This window comes from Phascolarctos cinereus, unplaced genomic scaffold (assembly GCF_003287225.1).
Source record: "Phascolarctos cinereus isolate Bilbo 61053 unplaced genomic scaffold, phaCin_HiC Scaffold_726;HRSCAF=1367, whole genome shotgun sequence".
In the NCBI taxonomy this organism is placed as follows: domain Eukaryota; kingdom Metazoa; phylum Chordata; class Mammalia; order Diprotodontia; family Phascolarctidae; genus Phascolarctos; species Phascolarctos cinereus.
The window spans coordinates 49,526,205-49,539,654 of NW_027556098.1; the positions used below are offsets into that span (position 1 = coordinate 49,526,205).

General features: G+C 33.7%; 1 protein-coding gene across 6 annotated transcripts in view; it reads left to right on the forward strand.

Annotated features, from left to right (window-relative positions):
* Window positions 1-13,450, forward strand: part of SCAF4 (SR-related CTD associated factor 4) — a 111,904-nt gene that overhangs the window by 61,088 nt on the left and 37,366 nt on the right. For 4 of the 6 annotated variants that reach the window (XM_020995989.2, XM_020995991.2, XM_020995990.2 and 1 more), the window contains 5 exons: window positions 149-257; window positions 3,777-3,944; window positions 4,620-4,705; window positions 7,537-7,727; window positions 12,871-12,971. In XM_020995989.2, the coding sequence (XP_020851648.1) occupies window positions 149-257; window positions 3,777-3,944; window positions 4,620-4,705; window positions 7,537-7,727; window positions 12,871-12,971 (655 nt within the window). The remainder of the gene's footprint in view (window positions 1-148; window positions 258-3,776; window positions 3,945-4,619; window positions 4,706-7,536; window positions 7,728-12,870; window positions 12,972-13,450) is intronic. The other 2 variants (XM_078146536.1, XM_078146535.1) reach the window with 1 other exon arrangement.

The following is a 13,450-nucleotide window of genomic DNA, read 5'->3' on the forward strand; positions in this document are numbered from 1 at the left end:
TTGTTTGTATTGATTACTATTCACAGGTAGACGTAATCTTAGGAAGCTATATTAGTCCAAATCCTTACTCTTAATATTAATTCTGCTTCACAATTTCATTGCTATGGTTATTGGGCTGCTCCAGACAGCATTCTGTTTTTCTTTCTAGTGGATTTCCAGGAGATGGCATGCAGCAGTCAGCATATTCACAGCTTCCAAATATAGATCCCTATCAGCAGAGAATGTTGGGAGTACAACAGGATCCAGTACACCATCAGGTAGAGACGACCTATGCATTTTAAATTTAGGTCTGGGACATGTGGGGACCTCTTTCTAAAATTTTATGATTTAGTAACAAAGTATGAATTAGAAATACTGAAAACAGGATTATTTTCTGAAGCTAAATTCTGGGAAAGTGAATGTTGAATGTCATTAAGGAAAAATAGATTATTTTAAAAAGTTGTATTCCATTGACATCAGAATTCTTTAAAATAGAGGTTCTTAACCTGGAGTCAGAACTGGTTTTTAAAATAATTTAAATAAGTATATTTCATTGTAATTGGTTTCCTTTGCAGACTGTATTTTATTTTATGCAATTTAAAAACAACCTTAGAAGGTGTCTATGGGCTTCCCCATACCACAAATAGGGCCCATGACACAAAAATGTTAAGACTTGCTTTAAAAAAAAATTTTTTGAGCAAGTATTCACCTCTCCCTCCCATTGAATAATTTTTTTAAAAAAAAGAAAAGACTTATGAGAAATATAGTACAGCAAAAACACACACAGACAACCAAAAAACCTTAAGTCTTTAGTTCTCCAAAGTGTTTTTTATAGTTAGATTTTTATAGATCCTGGGTGTGCTTTGGTAGATAACATTCTCAGATATTTCTTTGAAACTCAGCTACTGGAATTTGTTTTGGTGGTGATACTGTTGTTCAGTCCTGTCCAATTCTTTGTGACCTGATTTGGCATTTTATTGGCAAAGATAACGGGAGTGGTTTGCCATTTCCTTCTCCAGCTCATTTTACAGATGAGGAAACTGAGGCAGACAGGGTTAAGTGACTTGCCCAGGGTGACACAGCTACTAAGTTTCTGAAGCCAAATTTGAACTCAGGTCTTCCTGACTCCATGCCCAATATGTTATCCATTGTGCCACTTAGCTGCCCACTGCTGGTAATATGCAGGAATGCTAATGATGTATGTATAATTTTCTACTATTTGGCTGAATATATTGTTTCAGTTTTTTAGTTGACTTTTTAAGTAATTCATATCATCTACAAAAAGTAATAATTTTTGTTTCTTCTTTGTCCATGTTTATTCATTGATTTCTTTCTAGCATTTCTAGAAAAATGTTGAATAGTAGTAGCAATAGATATCCTTACTTTATCTTTGATCTAATTTTAAAAGGCCTCTTAATTTTTCTGCATCACATATGATGAATGTATGCTCTTGGTTTTAGATAGTTATTTGTTATTACACTTAGGAAATAATCTAATTATTACCAATTTTAGAGTTTCAAACAGTTTCAAACAAAAAAAATGAATTTTTTATTTTATCAAAAGTCTTTAGCATTCACTGGCATAATCGTGTGGTTTTTATTAACATTATTATATTTATCATCTTTTTTATGTTGAACCGACTGTGCTTTTATGATATTAAGCTAATTTAGTCATGGTGTATAATCTTTCTAATATGTTGTTGTAGCCTATTTGTAAATATTTTAAAAATTATATTTTTATATAATTTGTTCATTAGGAATGTTTGGTCCATCGTTTGTTTCTCTGATTTTTCTCTCTGATTTAATTATCAAGACCGTATTTCTATCACATAAAGAGATTCCTATAATTTTAAACATTTTATGTAATATTGAAGGAAACGTATTTTTTACGCTTGAGCTTCCTTCAGGTCTTGAAGGTTAATTGTCCCCACCTTCTGCAAGAAGCCTTAATCTTACTATTTTTTTCCCTTTTTTCTCTTTTTTAAAATATTTATTTATTTTTAGTTTTCAACATTCACTTCCTTAAGATTTGAGTTCCAAATTTTCTCCCCATCCTTATGCTCCCCCCACAACAAGACGGCTCTACATATACATACATTTATATTGAACCTATTTTCACATTAGTCATATTGTAAAGGAGAATTAGAACCAATGGGAAAAACCATGAGAATGAAAAAACAAAAACAAAGGAGAAAAAACGAGATCAGTATTTATTCAGACTACATAGTTCTATTTCTGGATATGGACAGCATTTTCCTTCATTAGTCCTTTGGAGGTGTCTTGGATCTTTGCATTGCTGAGAGGAGAGGAGTCTGTCAGAGTTAGTCATGGTACATTGTGGCCCAATCTTCCTTAATCTTGTCTTCCCTCAGAGAGAACCTCCTGTATATACCTTGTTTGTACATAGTTGTTTGCTTGTAATTCCGTTTGTTAGACTAATAGATACGTAATAAATACTTGTTGACCTAACCCTTGTTTACAGAATCCTAAGTGACTTTGGTGATTTCCTTGTTGATATGCAAAGAGGTTCTTTTATTTTTTACTGAAGATTTGGTTTAAAGGAGTTGAAGTGGATATTGTATCTATTTCATGGATTGCTGTTCTTTAATACAGTGGTTTTATGGAATCTTAAAAATCTTTTCATTTACTGAAATAAAAGAAGCTTGAATGGTTACCTTGTTCTATTGGTTTATCTTTTATTACACTTAGAATTCTTTTGCTGAAAGTTTTTAGGTTTTAACTAACAACTGGTTGTTAAACTTCAGAGCTAAACCTTTACACTGTAATTGTATGCTAAAAATCAAAATGTAAGATAGCTCTGAAAATTATTAGGAATCTGTGTATTTTATGATACTATTCCCAGTAAATCACAAGAACCTAGTTTGAGAGGGTTTCAAAAAGTTTATTTAACTAGGTACATTTTCTTGTCTAGATCATGGCCAGTCCTAGTTCATCTGGAGTAGTGGTTCTTGATTTGAGAATCGTCTGTGAACTTCATTTCTTCTTTACTATCTCATTATCATTGGTTTTCTTTATATTCCTGTGTATTTTAAGCATTTTAAAACATTGTTCTGAGAAGGGCTACTTAGACTTCACCAGACTTCCAGGGAAGTCCATGACACAAAAACTCCTTCTATAAAAGTTGTGCTGGAAAATTTGAAGGGAGAACTAATTTCAGTGATTTTCATCTCTTACGAATGGATTTTTCTGATTTTTTTCTAACAATTTCCACTAATAAATGTTTAGAATTAATAAAAAATGTTTCTAGGTTTAATTGATGCCTCTATTAAGACTTAATTACAGATCAAAAACAGATACATGTTAAATTTTACTTTTTATTATAATACCTGTCATTTTTAAATTTAATTGTAATTGTGGTATTCAAAACCCTGAAAGTTATCATCAGTCATTAACTATTTATTAAGCACCTATTATGTGCCAGAAAGTTTTATAAGACTACAGTAAGAATGTTATCGTTACCACAGACCTTTAAACATTTGTTTGATTTTTTTATGTATACATATGTGTGTTATGTATGCATGCATGTATGAGTGTGTATAAATTTAAATTTGCATGTATGTTTAATTACATTTTTGAACATCGTGTAGAGAGAAACTACTATGCAGGCTTTATGTCATGATATTTATGATATTTGGAATAAGTTGTTGTATATAAAACAGTTGAATTTTTTTCTGCACTCTAGATTTAGTGCTGATTATACAGGTAATAACTCTTGGTTTCTCTGAATTTTTTGTGGCAAAAACGAAGGAATTTGATCTCTCTCTTTTTTTCCTTAAGGTCCCACTCCCTCCTAATGGACAAATGCCAGGGTTTGGACTACTTCCTACACCTCCATTTCCTCCTATGGCTCAGCCTGTGATTCCTCCAGCACCACCTGTGCAACAACCTTACCAAACTTCATTCCAGGCACAAAACGAACCACATATGCAGAAAGTACATCAACAGGTGAAAAATCATTCCAGATAATTAAGTAATAGAATTGTAAAGTTTCATATGCAAAATTTGCATTTTTGCAGATTCTGCCCTTTAAATATGTAATTGTATTTTGACCAACTGCCACGCATTATTTAGAGCTATACATTAGTTATTTCACTTGTAAAAAAATTTGAAAGTTTAATAATAGTGAGAAACAAGTTAATGCTGCTTTGAACTAATCAAAATAAGTCCTTCAGCTCAAGGTAGAAATAGCTAAAATTTTACTATAAAATGGCTTTGAGTAGTTTTCCACATTTGCTTAGGGTTTACCTGTCATGTCTTGAAATATTTTGGATTCTACGTTGTGCTCATTTACACATGGTTTTAATTAAAAGAATGTTTTGAATAGTCTTTAATATTATTATCAAAGTGTATCAAAATACACTGACAATTTTACTTTGTTAAATTGTGCTTTAGTAATGTTTTGGCATACAGAGGAAAGGATGATCTTTCATTTTCTAATTGGTTAAATAATTTTCTTTCTGGCAGGTAGTTAAAAAAAATTGCTTGGCCTTTAAGTGGTGATTCATTCAAAGAGAAGTGTTTCAAGAAGCAAGGTCTCTTGTCTGATACTTGATAGGATATAACCTTATGCTCATAAGTTTTGTTCCCCTCATTTTAAATTGGACTTTATTTATTTTAAAGGAAATGGAGGTGGAGCAGCCTTGTGTTCAAGAAACTAAGCGGCATGTTTCTGAAAACAGAAAATCAAGATCTAGGTCAGCATCAAGGTGAGGGGAATATAAATAACATAATTTTCAAGGAGTGAATACTTTGAGATGAAAAAGTTTTAAATCAGTTTGCTTTCACTTTTTCTAAACAAATTGGGCCTTGAAATATTGTTGGATCCAATAAATGTGGGTTTGCAAAACCACAATTATAGGAAATATCCAGGAGACTTGGGAGTTAATATGAAACAAGGATAGACATAGGTTTCAAGAGTTATAAGTTAGAAGTAGTGTGTGACACACTATATAGAGTTTATGCTACTTACATGTCAACGATGGGGTATAAAGATTTGAGGAAGAGGGATTGCTATATGTTGGACATGGTGTAGATGATAGGGAAGGTATTTGTGTCAAATACATAATGAAGGGAATTTATTGTGTGTGAATGAAATATTAACAAGATGCTGCTACCTGCTGCTTAGTCCCTCTAGGATTTATAGCATTAGACTCACATGTACCTGGATGTGTTTGGGGCAAGGAATATTCATAAGCAAACAGGAGGTCAGGCTTTCTTTCTCACTGGGTCATTGTTCCAGGGAAATTCCATAAAATAAAAGTCAGGTAAGGTTTGTGTCTTAGGTAACAAAATGTGAGTAATGTCCCTTCTAGAAATGGTCCTTTTGATTGGTTTCAGGTATAGGGCATTGGTTTGTTTCATCTACTGAAGAAACTTAAGACACAAAAAATTCATGGGTATACTTTAAATACAGATCTCATAAAACCTTTCAGTTCATTTCACAGATTTTAATTCTTGTGGAAGATAAAAACAAATTTGTGGAACTACTGAATAGAAATAACACATTCACATTTACCTTGAACCTGCATTTTCCAAGCAGCTCACAAGGATGTATGTCTGGCATGATGTAAAATGGATTATTATGATGTAAAATTAATCCATTTTATTTCTGTAAGAAGCAGTATGAGGGAGAATGGTAGAAGTGTGATTAGAGACTCAGTAGTGTCTTGTGCGATAAAGATTACCTTCGTGGGGCAGCTAGGTGGCGCAGTGCATGGAGCTCTGGTCTTGGAGTCAGGAGGACCTGAGTTCAAATCCAGCCTCAGACACTTAACACTTACTAGCTGTGTGACCCTGGGCAAGTCACTTAACCCTGATTGCCTCACCAAAAAAAAAAAAAAGATTACCTTCAGTGTGAAGTACCCTAGGACTAAGCTGTATGTTAAGGGAACACCATAGATTGATAGTATGCAGTGGGATACAAGGAAAGAACCAAACTGCATGTAGGTTTCCTTTGTTCTCTGTGCATTTTCAGGCTTTTGGCTGGTTTGGATTTTTCTCAGTTCCCAAATAGCTCTCCACATACCTTGCTCCCAAACTGTTTGAGCAGTGCTACTTTTGCAGGTATTCTCTTTTCCCCTATAAGCTATAAAAGACCCATCTATCTAAAGTATTTAGATAAGTGGAAGCATGATAACTTTTCCGTTGAAATTGAAGAGAAAACCCAAAGGTACAGGAACTTTGTATTAATCCAAATTTAAGCCTTTTCTTTTCTCTAATACCTGTTAAAAATTTTGCTTTCTTTAATTCAAGGATAAATTTGGTTACATTGGAAGTAGATTGATTATATTTTATATGTATGCAATTGATTATATTTTATATGTACGCAATTTATTCACTTCAATAAACATTTATTAAGCATCTACTATGTACTAGACATACAAATAAGAAAAAAAGAAAGACAGGCCCTACCTTTAAGGAGATTATAGTCTAATGGAGGAAGATAATAATGCAGTAAAGGAGGCGGGAAAGTGCCACCATAGGGTACCCAGTGCAAGGATATATGATACTCCTCTAGTCAAAACCAGGTAGATCCCCTAATGGAAAATGAAAAGTTACCTAGAAAGTTCTGAGCACTTTATAAAGGAAGGCTTTTGAAGAAGTTTATTTCTTTGCCTTCCAGACAACTAAAAGAGCTTAAAAATTGTTTCAAAAGCTAAGTCAGTCTGCATAGTGATGAGATGTCAGATGATTGGCTTATCCTGGGGGAGGCATACAAAAGATAATCCTGGAGTTGAATCTAGAATCTAGTTAGTGATGAGATATGTGTGCGCGTGCGCTCACACACATGCACATCTATACATATACATACATGTATATATATGATCTATCTACTTGTAACCAAATGTGTATCTATAAATTAGATAACATTTAGTTACATGGAAAGTGAATGTTACATGTATTGCATATAATTTGCTGGGTATAATTCTTATATATACATATATGCATGTATGTTTGTATAAAACTTGAAAATGGCTATTATTATCATCTTTTGTTAGTCATATTGAAAAGTATTAATTTGTCTTCCAGAAACATGGTAAGGCATTGGCATATGAACATAGATTGAGTTTGAAATGCCTCCCAAAAATGACATGGAATCTTTTAAAAAACTTACTAATCAAGGTAGTCTGACATGACCAATACATGTCCTTTATAAGTTACAGTGTATCACACTAGAAAATCATAGTATCAACTTCTTAAATAATTATACTGGTAAATAAAATTTAAAAGAATGCTTTTTGTCTTAGTACAGATAAAAAGGGGAAGAAAAACTTTAGGAGTTAAAGTAATGGAGTATGTTGGTGATGAAAATAAATATGTACAAAAAGTATATAGGATGCTTTATTATGCTTAACAAAATTGTATTTGGTCTCTGGCTAAAAAAAATCAATCGTATGCAACTTTTAATATATTTTAAAAACTTTAAGAAACTCACAGTTATCAAATCTTTATTCCTAACCACTGAGTTACATTACTCAGCTTAAAACTTCTGAGAGAGAGAATTTGTGTATTCATTCCATCCTCTAATAAATATTAGGTCACCCAAAAGAAGGAGATCAAGATCTGGTTCTAGATCTCGAAGGTCTCGTCATAGGCGTTCTCGCTCACGGTCCCGAGAGAGGCGCAGGCATTCTCCTCGATCCCGGTCCCAGGAGAGGCGAGAACGAGAGAGAGAAAGAGAGCGCAGACAAAAGGGGCTTCCTCAGATTAAGCCAGAAACTGCTAGCGGTAAGTCTCTCCAAACTTTTTGAAGTTATCAGACTTTTTCTGTAGTATTTTTATGTGATGAAGTTGGAATAAGTGGTTTGTTTTTTAGGTTTGGGGATAGAAAGTAGACAGCATGAGAAGTGAGCAAATGAATATTCCTGCTGTGACCGTGCTTTCTTTCCATGGAACCTCCCATATTAACTTCATGCAATACAAAAACTTTGCAAATCTTAGCTTATATCATAATCTCTTAATTTCAGGATAACTTGTTTTAAAGATTAAAGTACTGTGAAACTATTTGTTTCTTCCTTAGGATAATTTTAGCAACAGAGGGGAAGAGGGGTAAAGGAATCATGGAAGGTTTCATGGAAGAGGTAGCACCTGACTTCATCTTTGAAGAAACAAAAAATTCCATGGACCCCTTGGGCAGTATGAAACCTTTTTTTTTTTTTTAATTTTTAGGCAGTTGGGGTTAAGTGACTTGCACAGAGTCACACAGCTAGTAAGTGTCAAGTGTTTTGTCTGAGGCCAGATTTGAACTCAGGCCCTCCTGACTTCAGGGCTGGTGCTCTATCCTCTACGTCACCTAGCTGCCCCGAAACCTTTTTTTTAAAATACATTTAAAATGCATAAAATAAAATACATAGCATTAGAAGGGAAATGTTATGTTGAAATAGAGTTATCAAAATTTTCTCTTAAAAAACAAGTACATGGATGTCAGGTTAGTTAAGAACTCCCACACACGAAAGGCTTTTTAGGCAAGGATATGATAGGATACAACGTTCACCTTGGGAAGAGCAAATTGGATTGAATGGATGCCAAACCAGGGCTGAGAAACTAATTGAAGTAGTTTTTATAGTAGCCCAAGTGAAAGGTAGTGAGTTCCTTCTTTAGATGTGATGGTTAGGCAAGTAGAAAAATGGAGAAAGATGCAAGAGATATTGTGGAGGTAAGATAGGCTCTGACAGCTGATTTGATTGTGTGTGGGAGGGGTGAGTTGAGGGAGAGGAATGACTCTAGCTTAATAACTTTGGTCACTAGGAGAATGGTAACATGCAAAAATGGAGCTTTGAGAAGGGCAGGGTTTAGAGTATATATATTTATGTGTATAAATATTATATTGTGAATTTGAATTAATAGTAGGTCATGTCCAGTTGGCAATATCTAGCAAGTATAGTTACATAATTGGAGCTTATCTGTCTAGAGAAGATAATTTAATCCTTAGCAGGTGAGATCACCAAGAGAATATATATAACAGAGATAGCATTGGGGAAGTTGGGGGTGCAACTGTGAAAAGGAGTTAGAAGGATGTGCCTTTACTTGGGAAGGAGATTTTTTAAAAATAAAGAGAAAAATCAATGAAACATTTGAACTCTAGGGTTAGGAGAGAATTAAAAATTTCAAAAAGGGTACATATCAAAGCAAGGCAAAGTTGGTACTACTATATTAAATGTAACATACATTTTAAAATAAGCTGTATTAACAAATTCACAGTTTCATATACAATCCTTTGCATATGGAAATGTTCGTGTTTGATTGTATAGTTCATAATACGTTTTTAAAGAACATTGGATTTACTAATTAAGAGATTATTGATGACCTTTAAGCTCAGTTGAGTTGGTGTGGTTAGAAGCCAAATTGCAAGGATTAAGTATTGTGTGGGTGAGTAAAAAGTGGAGACAAAAATAAAAAATTGGTAGACTAGAAGAATGCAGATACTGGAGGTCCTGTCATATATGCCCAGTGAGTTAGAGGTAGAAGTACATGAGAGTAAGATCTGAGGGAAAAATTCCATAGTTCAAGATGGCACAGTTTTGAATGCTGTATCTAAGTCAGATGGATAAAGAAGGTCTTTAGAGTTGAAAAAAAGATTGAGGGCACACCAGGTACATCAACATGAAATGATCAAAGATAAGGGCAGGGTAGGAGAAGACTGAGCCAGATGCCAAACTCCTTAGCTGACATTTCCATGGTATTCTAAGAGAATATTTTCAAAATACTTTTTATGCATTATCTCATTTGATCCTCATAACAACCTTGTGAATGTGTAATACCACAGGTATTTTTTCCAGATGAGAAACTGAGGCTTATCAAGTAAGAGTCCTGCTCATGGTCACACAATTAATAAGTGGTAAAAGAAAAAGCAAGAATGAAATAGGTCCATAAGTGATCACAGCAAGAGTCTGTTTAGAATCATAATAAATGGGGGCAGCTAGGTGGCGCAGTGCATAGAGCACCAGCCTTGGAGTCTGGAGGACCTGAGCTCAAATCCGGCCTCAGACACTTGACACTTACTAGATGTGTGACCTTGGGCAAGTCACTTAGCCCCACTGCCTATAAATGATACCAATAAGTTATTGCATAACTATGTTCAAAACAAGTTTCACAATGTTCAGACCAAAAAAAAGAGATGTGGTTCATTTAATAAGTAGAAGCTATTTCTACCAAAATCCTTTATTCAGTCATGCTATAGAATTATAGAGCTGAGAGAACAACCTTAATGAGTAATAGATGGAGGAGTGCATCTCTTAAGAAGAATTTCCTGAATAATAGAAGCAAAAGGGAATCAAATGACCTGCTCCTGAGGCTAGATGTATTAACACAGTATGAGAACGGTAGTCAGCACTAGAGAAGGAAGCAAGCATAATTGTGGAGAAAACTAGGGGGGGAGGTTTAATAAATAATGTGGGGGTGAAATTTCAGTGGACATAGTGCAGAGAAGTAGGGCTGACCTGAACGGGAATGAAAGTACTACAGACTTATCATTTTTACTGTAGTATGTGATTGAACCACAGGGATTTGGGAAGAAGGAAGTAGAAACTTCCTAAAAGGCAAAGTAAATAACAGTTGAATAGTATAGTGGATTAGTGCTGCAAGTCTTGAGTTCTCAAATCCTGCCTCAAAATACCTAATATTTATACAAAATAATCTGTTTTAAGCTTTATAGCTTATCAAGCTTAAAACTGCACCGAGACTGGAGACCACCTGTATGTATGATGTGTACACACAGTTAGAATCTATGTGTGTATATTACATACCTACATAGATACATATGCACACATGTATTCTAATGGGAAGTTAGACTGGAATTTCTAGTTGGGTGTAGGAATTGGGAAAAGCTTCTTGGAGAAGGTTGCATCTGAGTGAGGCCTTGAAGAAGGAAAAGGATTTTCAAAGAAGAAACAGAAACCATTCTAGGCATAGAGGACTGTGTGTGCCCAAAACTAGGTAGTGTAGTGGGCAGAGTGGGGCACTTGGATTCAGGAAGACCTCATTTCATTAATTAGTGCCTCAGACACTAATTAATTGTGTGACCCTTGAAAAGTCATTTAACTTCTATAAGCCTCAGTGCAGTTTAAAGCTTATAGTTTATTAAGCTTAAAACTGCTCTTAGAGTTTTGGGATACCCTGTATATACACAAATGCACACAAATCTATACATAAATACACACTAGATTTTAAGCTCCGTGACAGCTGCCGTTGACTCTTAACAGTGCTTTAGACATAATAGGTATTTAAATGTTAGTTGAATGAATAGCACATGGAATGATAGTATTTGAGTTCCAATTCTGGGAGAGCAGTGTCTTTTCAACATTTTATCGATTAAACAAATTTTTGAGTTTCCACAGTGTGCAAATTAGATAATTTTCTTAGGTGTTAAAATGAAAGCATTTATGGTCACTTGAAAATTAATAGGTTTTTACAAAAAATATGTATGTTAGAATCACTTTTCACTGTGATGTTATTCATGTGGAATTTGACATTGTTTTATGGTTTGGAGTTTGTAAGGCTATAAATTTTGTAAATTACAAAAGCTGATTAATGACTTCCAAACTTAGTTCTTGCAGTTTAGGCATCTGGATTATTGGGAAACCAGTTGGTTTTATTTTCTTCAGGTGTAACCAACCAAATCTCAGGATTAGTGCACCTTCTAGTAAACTTTGATTATCTTATTTTTTTTTTAATAAATCTTCATGAAGATTGTGTAAATCATTTTTAAAATGTGATTCTGTGATTTATAAACTATTTGGAAGGATGAAGTAATAAGCTGCATTAAAGCAAAAAGGAAGAGACAGGCTACTACAAACTTAAGTTAACATATAACATACAACAGAATTTGAACAAATATAAACACCTGGGTACAAATACCTTCCTTCATTAAAGTATTGTTAAGCCTTATTTATTAGTCTTACCTTGGGTTTATTCTTGTAATCTAAGTAAGTTTAATTTCCCAAATGAAGAACATTCCAGCCTTTATTCACTGGGAAATTCATTATTTTTTTCGGGGGGGGGGCACATTAGTGTGTACCTTTTTACTAACCTTTGTTTGCCGCAAGCTTTCTTTAATTACTGTAATTACTCTAGCTAGACTAGAGTATCTATTTTGACACTCAGTGAACTAAAAATCTGGCTTTTCTTCTCTACCTCAGCATGTTGCCTATTCAATGACCACTTGAAAATGTGAAAAAAACATGGAGTTTCATAGGTGAAAGTGATTTCCCCCCCAAAATTGGTATCTAATTAAGTAGATTCTCATTCATTGTTCTTTTCACTTTTTTTCCTCAACATCATTTTATGTCCTGTCCTTCAGAGCTACCTGTTTTCATGCATTTTACATAAGACAGTTTAAGGTTGTTCTCTCAGCTCTATAATTCTACAGCATGACTGAATAAAGGATTTTGGTAGAAATAGCTTCTACTTATTAAATGAACCACATCTCTTTTTTTTGGTCTGAACATTGTGAAACTTGTTTTGAACATAGTTATGCAGTAACTTATTGGTATCATCTATTTGTAAAAAATAGAATTTCTGCAGCATTATGATGTTACTTAAATCTCTTTACTTAAATAATAAATACTTAAATAATAAAAGAATATAATCTTTGATATAGGTCTAAAACAACGTAGTTATTTCTTATTCTGTTAAGTAAATCTGTTTTCAAAATGTTTAAATCTAATTTTATACAATTAATTATTTGAAACATGCAGGGGAAAGTTGTTATTTAGGAATCTTACTGTGACTTATATAAAGCAAATAATTACTTTCAAATTGCATTGAGATAAATATAAATATATATCAGGAATATTTTGAATGAGATTATAGTTATGTATTTTGTTTTAAAATCATTTTTCCTTAAATTTTTAAAAATTGTTTTTCCTTTAAGTTTGTAGTACTACACTCTGGGTGGGACAGCTAGACAAAAGAACTACTCAGCAGGATGTTGCCAGTCTGTTAGAAGAGTTTGGCCCAATTGAATCAATTAATGTGAGTATTTCCCCCACCACTTAATGATTGATGAGATACAAGATAAGATACAAGAATTTTGTGATTGACAGCAAAGAGAAAACTAAGGTCTCCTGATTAGATGTTTAGCATTTTTCTGGTATAACCATGTTTCTTGAATGATATTGTATGGTATTGCCTGTTTTAATTTGAAGCCCAGTTCTAAGGAGGGAGCCTTAAAAATAACTGTAGAAAATTTTCAGGAAAGTAGTGTATAAATTATCAAATATGGTTTCTAGAGATTGTAATATTTAAAAGGGAAAAGGGACTTCATGCCAAAATTGTTACCTGAATGAAGTCAGACTGTCTTAATTCCCACATATCAGCTAAAACTTAAAAGTCTATATCAGACCTAAAAATCATCTGAAATCCAATGAGAAGCTATAGTAAGTGACTTGTTCCACTCCAGAATTTCATAAGAGATCAGCTAGAAGCATGAGTATAGGAAAATGAGCCCCTTC